We start from the raw sequence: 7715 nt of genomic DNA, 5'->3' as shown, positions 1-7715 counted from the left end.
CACAGATGGAAAGGAATTATTCCTCCCTATTTGGAATTGATTTGATTAATTAGGGATTTGATTTATTAGGGTAATCAAATCCTAATCGTGGTAGGTATCAGATCAAATCCTAATTTAATTAGGTAACTCCTCATTTAATTGGGAATTGGGGTAGGAATCAAATCAATTCCCAACTTAATTAGGTAATTCTCAATTTAATTGGGTAACTCCCAATTAAATTGAGTAACTCCCAATTAGGTTGAGTAATTCCCAATTAGGTCAAATAATCCCCAAATGGAATGAATTATTTGACCTAGGGTATGATTTAATTCGGTTCCCACAACTGTCTTACTGTTTTCATATTCCAGTGGAGTTTTTCAGGTTGAATTAGCAGAGCTTCGATGACGTTCAAGCTTTGTTTATTGTACAGTTGTTGGGAAATGCCTTGACTTCAATACCATCCTTTTCTTCTTAATTAGCATTCAGAAACCACATACATGGATTGGATTGGATTGGAAACACCATATTCCAATGTATAATCTTCATCCAAAGGTTCACGTATTCAAATCCCAATCCCATTACGGTAATTGGAAAACTCACAGTCAATATTATTCTGGCAGTTCCAATGCTTCTTCTATTAATTTCCTCTTTTGACTCTTTTAATTCGTAGAATCAAACTGATGCACTACAATCTGTGTATATATAGCCATTCACCCCTCCAAGAGAGAACCAACTGAGTAATTTGCACTTTGGATTATCTTATCTCACCAATAAAAAAATAAACCAGAAAAACACTTTGGATTGCAAATATGGGAGGAAGCAGAGGCTCTAATATTAATAGCAATAGCCAGGTTGGAAATCAAATTGCTGGCGGGGGTAAGTCGTCCAATGTAGCAGCAAGTGGTGTTGGAGCCAATGCAGCTGGAACCATGAAAGCACCTGGAAGAGGTGATACAATCTACAGGGAGAGCTTTGAGAGCAACCCAGCTGCCTATTTCAAGGATTTGCCCAAATAGCTTGGAACTACTTACTCAGTGCTATATGAATAAAGAGTAGTAGTCTACTCTATTGCTGCTTTTGTTAATCTATCTATCTATCCATCTTTATGTAATGTCCCTATGTTAATGACAGTACCCTCATCTTGGTTTTGGGATTGATTACTAATTACATATTGTGTTTAAGCTTTCTTTCTGCCATTATTTAAATTCCTTTTACTATATATGGATGATGCATTCAGATTGAAAATGTTTATTACAATTGTAAGCATAAGATTTCATTGTACCCAAAAAAGAAGAACAAACAGGAAAACTTTGGACTGTCCAAAATGCTGCCAAACTAAAGAGAACAATCGCTTGGTAAAGTTGAAAGGACAATTGACAAACAAACTCTTGTCTTGTCTCAAAGTGCAAGGGAACATGTCCGTTTGATACACCATTTGCCGTTAAAGTGAGTGCAGCATTACCTGAACTCCATGTTGTGGCCGAACTGTAAGATAATGTAAGGGCAAGTGGACATAAACTGGGGAAAGGGTGAATGCGTATTGTTGTAGAATCATTGACAAAGCAATCTTCGCTTCAGTCGTTGCAAAGTTCAAGCCTACACAAGTTCGAGGTCCCAATCCAAAGGGTATGAACGCGCCAACATGATTGTTGGTTGCTTTGGCAACCCCTTCTGAGAATCTCTCTGGTTTGAAAAGTTGCACATCTTGTCCCCAGATTTGAGGATCATGGTGAAGTGCTACGATTGAGACAACCAATTCAAGATTACTAGGAACAATGAGCTTTCCCAGTCTAACTTCCCTTTCTATATTCCTCATAACCCAAACAGCAGGGGGATATAACCTTAGAGCCTCATTGATGATCATACTCATCTGCATGAAAATGAAAAATAGATAACTGAATCAGGATCTCAAACTTTATTGAGAACATATTTCTGCCACCTAGACAAGTTTCTTACTGTTTTTAGTTTGCCAATGCCATCAAGATTTGGAGTCTGTTTTCCAAATAGTTGTAGCACCTCCTTTCTTGCTTCCTCTTGCCAATCTGTATGGAGTGCCAGGAGAAAGACAGTCCAAGAAAGCAATGTATTAGTGGTTTCTTGTCCAGCAAAGTAAAACGTCTTACACTCATCAATTAACTCATCCACCGAAATCCTCTGGTTCTCATTGGCTTCATGATTAGCCTTCAAAAGTAATCCAAGAAAATCACTCCCAAAGCTGTTCTTTTCTACAGCCATTGTCTTCTTTTCTCTTTTCCTAACCAGCTCTATTATGGAGGCATGAATTCCTTTCTCAAGTTTGTCCGATTCAATCTCATCGCTGGTTTTGAAAAACTTACTGCAACATTGAATGAAAGACTAAAAATGAGATAACAGAAGTAACTCTATAAAATTTCCTTATTTCCTCTTCTTTTCAATTGGAGTATTAAAAGTACTGTGTTACCTGATTCCAGGAATCCTGACTTTGAGAATATTTTTGAATATTAGGAATCCTAACTTCATCAACATCTCAAAAATGTCCTGTCCTTCTACGTAGCTGCTGCCAAATGCTGTTCTGGAAATCACTTCCGACGTGAACAGTCTAAACTCTTCAAACACCTCAATCTCTTTTCCTTCATAAACTGTCCACCTTTCTAGCATCGTCTCAGCACTAGCTACCATTTCTGGAATCATACTCTAGTAAAACAATAATACCATCATGCTATTAGCAGACTTTTGCCTTCAATTTATTCTTTTCATGCACAACTGTTACTATAATACTCTTCGCAACAAAGTATCAGTAACTTTAAAAAACTTACTTTTAAACTCTCTCCATGGAAGGCATGGGTGGCCAGCTTTCGTAGTTTTGCCCATTTTTCAGCTTCGGTTGTTGCCACAAGGCCATCTCCCAATAGCTTCTTCACAAGGTGTGGGGGCTCTCTTTTTGAATAAGCTCTGCCTCTGTTATTCAGTATCTCTTTGCACAACTCAGGTTCTGTAATGACCAACTGAGCCCGAGAACCATGCCATTGAAGATAATTCTTCCCTGCAATTGCATGCAAAAATGACCAAAACTTATCTTGTTAGAACTAAGATTTAAATACAAAGTTAACTAATTGAGATGGCTTGTTTGTTTGTTACCATAAATCTTGGTCCACGAGTGAATGTGAGGTTGAACTACAGAAAGTATGTCATGTGATAAAATTTGGGGCCTGCCCATGACTTCCTTTTTCATGTTGGAGATTTCTTTGGTGTTTCCATAGAAGAATCTGTAAGAAGGGCCTTTGATCCCCTGCAAAGCCATCAGCTTCTTTATGCGAATTGGAGTCCACCATAGTTTGTGAAGGATCTTGATGAAAGCTAAGACAAGAAGCAGACACAGAAAGCTTGGAAGAATGATTATTAGGCCTCCCAAAGTAGTCATCCTTTTTGGGTATTTTTTTTCTCCTTGGCTATCTTTTCTACCTCTTTCTCTGAATCTACTGAGTTTTTAAAGCTTTTCTTGCTCCTTATTGTTTAGAAAAAGTTAAGAAAAATCCAGTTTTAAATCATCTGGTCGTGTTAGCTTCTGATTGTCACTTAGTTGTCCTGCTATTTGCTACAATCCAAAGGGCAAATATCATCGTAAGTGATTCTCATTGGAACCTTAAGCTGCCCTTTGTCGACTTTTGATACATATATGGTAGTGACTTCATGTTGGAATTATCTCCCGGCTTCCTTATGAAAATTTTGATTTGAAAAGTAGTGAACAACCTCTCTTCTTGTCAACTTTCTAAGTTTTTCTCCAAGATAATATAGTTGTATCCAACATTACGGAGTTCATATGTTTCTTAGTGCAGCAGCTGGCACTAGCAGGCATAGCAAATTATGTCCACCAGTTTGTGTGATTACCTGTCTTGGATGGATAAGACAATAAGGGACTTTTGTGAATTTTGTAAGACAAGAAAAAGCGGCTCGTTTGTGGAACATGTTATGACCTAGACATAAAGTATAATACAAATAAGATTACCCAAAAAAGAAAAAATGTAACTAGTAATTTTATTCACAAGTCTGCATATACTTAACTTGCCTCAAACTTTTAAAAAGTAAAGACACAAGATAATCGATTCTCTTTCACTAGCGAGGAGAGACACAAGCTGGGGCCCAAATTTTTGCAAAAAAAAAAATATTGACTGTGTGCAGCTTCTCTCCTCTTGTCTTTATCTACAACAACTTCTCCTTTACTTCTCTTTACATATAGACATCAACTTCTCCTCTTGCTAACAACTTCTCCTTTTGGCAACAATTATTCTTCTCATTCTCTCCCTTTTAATTACCTTATGCATCTTTAATTTGAAATTAAGTATTTTAGGGTTTAATTAGGAAAGAATTAAAATTTGGGGATTTTGTTGAAATTAATTAGGGCTTTGATTTTAGGAATTTTGTGATGTTTGATTTGCGTTGGTATGTTTAATTAAATGCATTGATGCTATTATGAGAATAGGTTTATTTTTGTTGAGATGTTCGATTTCTCTTCTTGGCAAAATCTTCTCGAATCTCCTATTGTTGAGTCTCAAGTTGAAAGAGTTGAGAATTAAATGGTCAATGATGATCAAGATTTTAATATCAATTATCTTAAGCATGATCTAAGATTACGTTGTCTAGTTTTAGTTTTTGTATTTGTTAAACTTTTATTTATTGATAAAGATGCATTTGAGAGTAAGGGTTATTACGTCCCTATGACTATGTGTATCTTCATATGTTTATTAACAAAATCCACTCATACCGTTGAGTTTAGTATGTAAGTTTTGCCCAGCCGGCTTTAGAATCCTGGAACCACCACTGGCGCCGTCACCTCTTTCTCATTTTCGTTCGCTTTCTCACGAATCTTGTCGTCCTCATCACTTCCTTTAAACGCTTGTTCTCTCAGCAGCGCCCTTGACTTCGCCTTCCTACCTCGTTGTCGTGCGCCTTCACCTTCTAGCATCCGGGATGCCCGCTTTCCCCTATCATGCGCTCCCTTCGACATCGAAATGGGTTATGTCAATCGTCTCCCTCCATACTCGCTGGTTTCATTGGAGACTGGTTGGAGTGGTGGTTCTGTCGAGATGCTCTAGGGTTCGTGTATTGATGCTTCACTAGTTTTCGGCGGGGTATGTTTGGCATAGGGGTTTTGTTGTTGTGCTCTATTTGGGCCTCGTTGTCTATTGGTGGTCTTGTCTGAATTTTGCTTCTGTGTGCAGGGTCTTAGTGTCAATCGTAAGAGCCTGGCGAAGGCGTCTCTGCTAGTAGACGTCTTGGTTCCTGGCATGGGCTTAATGGATCCTAAATACTTCTGTAGTGGTACCCGTCCTAACATGCCTATGGAGACTGGGGACCTCCCAACATTCCTTGACTTGGCATCATGCGATTGCATTGAGTCCTGATTTCAGCCTCATTTTAAGTGGCCCATGCTAGTTTTGTCTTCCTGATGCGTGCTCTCCCTCTGTATTCTTCTTTCCTAGCATACTGGTGCGACTTTGATTGTCTTATGGACTATGTTTTTCATAGAAGGTTTCTTTTGACAGTGTAAAGAAGTTTATGTGTGTTTTCTAGGGTTTTTCTTTTCTCTGGCCTATTCGTGTTTTTGAGTCGTTTCTCTGTTGGTCTCCCTGTTTTTTGTCTTGTAAGTGGTCCAACGTGACTTGAATTAGACTCTCTTATTATTCTTTGACATGTGTGGTACTCTTTCCTCGTCTGGGTTTTCTTAGGAAGGTTTTAATTAGGCCACTGTTTAGTGTCGTATATATGTACGTTCTTGATATTATGAATGAACATTTGCTTGTGAAAAAACTTGCCCTATATGCACCAACGAGGTCTAGTCCAGTGGAAAATGGCATTGACTTGCGACTAGAGATCTCAAGTTTGAACCCCTATGGCATCTTAGTTGTGTGTGTGAGAAAACCCTACCTTGTAGTTTAGGCTATTGCTTGTACCAAAAAAAAAAAAAAAACCCTAAAAAACTTGCCATATATGCAATGTTGTCCAAAAAAAAAAAACTATAATATAAAAAAAAGTATGTTGAGAGTGTTTGTCTCGCACTAAAAAATTAAGGGGCTGTATAAGGAGTTGGGATACTCCCACCAATTATTTTGAGGTGAAACCTCAATTTCCTTCATGATATCAGGTGCCAATACATTACGTGCTGGGTCAAAAGGCCACACAAGCATAAATATAGAATTCAATTTAGCCTTAACTTTTTCATATTAATCTCACTAAATTTCAGTGTCTTGAAAAAAAAAAAAAATTTTCTTTTAAACCTTCTGAAGGAACAATCAAATTCATGCTTCCATGAAAAAGTAAAGTCATAGGCAGAGGTTGAACAAAAAAAAAAAAAAAAAAGGTCGAGACGAGGCCCATAAATTCTTTATATATTATTATATAAAGATATTATAAAAATATGGGTTATTCGCAGCAATGGTCCCTCAACTATACCCGTAGTTACATTTGGGTCATTGAACTCAATTATTAGTTGCAGAGATCCCTCAAGTATGTGTTTTGTTGCACGTAGTCATTCCGTCAAGTCTAGCTAACGTGGTGTCAATTTCATAGGCAAATTTATCTTTTCAAGTCTACAATGTCCAACCTCCCATCTAAAGTAACTTCCCTCCGAAAAATGTCAAATTTAGCGCCAAATAAATCCCCAATTCCCATTTATATTCGAAGAAATCCACATAAAAACAGTAGATGTGTTGAAATTTTGGAAATTCGAAGGAAATCTGGGAAGCCCACACAGTGCATGCACAAAAATGTCGCATGATTTCTTTTTCATCAACAAATCAGAGCCCTAGTGCAAGGAAGCTATGCAGGTGCGGGGGATATATCAAAACCTAGACTTCACGGATTGATTTAAATCCTGGGAGAAGATTTGAGGCTTGTGAGATGAGTCGAGTAAGTTAATCAGTGAAATTTTATTTTGTTGCTTGATGAGTTTAGCTTTGATGTTATGAAACGTACTTTGCAGAGAAACAGAGGAAATAAGCATCATTGGGAGTGGCTGGATGCACCGACCTGTGCAAGAGGAAAAAAACTAATTCCTGGGTTGCTAAGAAGAATGAGAGCAATGGAAGAGGACCTAAAGTTAATAGAAGAATAGAAGAAAGAAGTAGAAGATAAGCTGAAAATGGTGGAGAGAGAAAAGAAGGAATTGGAGTACAAAGTTAGAGAATTAGGCAAGCAAAAAAGATTGTTGGAAGAGGAAAGAATAGGCCAATGACCAAGAGATAATCAGATTTGGAGGGTTTCATTTATGTCATTAGGTCTTGGGTTTTTGGTGATTATGATGATGCTCTGTATCTTGAGCAATTGGTTGACATTTTCGGGTGGAAACGATGAAAAGCTTATGATCAATTAGGTCGAAATGTAACCGATATGTAGTTCATTTTGCAATGAAATTTCAGTTCAAGTTTGGTGGACATATTGGTGTTGGTGTATTCAATTTGTTTTCATTTTATTGATGAGAGCGCATGAGTGGATAATTGTGATATGAACAAATAGTAGTGGGTGTCGATCAAGAGGTGTGAGAAATATAAAACAATTTCTTCAGCATTACCGATTACAGGTTCCAAAATGTATCAAATCAGGTTCCAAGTGAAACAGAAGCATAAAGATAGATGAACATAAACACCTAGTTCAGGTTTCAAAATGTACCAAATACAAAACAACCATACTAGGTTCCAGCCCAAAGACTCAAAAAACACATCCAACAAACCATTCATAAAACACATCTAACTACTTCAAAA

At 37.5% G+C, this 7715-nt stretch overlaps 1 protein-coding gene across 1 annotated transcript; it reads right to left on the bottom strand.

The window, feature by feature from the left end:
* Positions 1–1145: 1145 nt before the first annotated feature.
* LOC103341998 (cytochrome P450 CYP749A22-like) lies at positions 1146–3512 on the bottom strand. Its single transcript, XM_016796670.2, has 5 exons — positions 3097–3512; positions 2775–3001; positions 2420–2652; positions 1936–2314; positions 1146–1849 (listed from the first exon to the last, which is right to left on the bottom strand). Exons 1-5 carry the CDS (start codon positions 3377–3379, stop codon positions 1421–1423), a joined length of 1551 nt encoding a protein of 516 aa, XP_016652156.2. The 5' UTR covers positions 3380–3512; the 3' UTR covers positions 1146–1420.
* Between the last annotated feature and the right edge of the window lie 4203 nt (positions 3513–7715).

The sequence above is a fragment of the Prunus mume genome, linkage group LG2, assembly GCF_029339155.1.
Source record: "Prunus mume cultivar Tortuosa linkage group LG2, ASM2933915v1, whole genome shotgun sequence".
NCBI lineage: Eukaryota > Viridiplantae > Streptophyta > Magnoliopsida > Rosales > Rosaceae > Prunus > Prunus mume.
The sequence above is the reverse complement of the archived record's forward strand: the minus strand, read 5'-3'. Positions and strand labels throughout refer to the sequence as shown.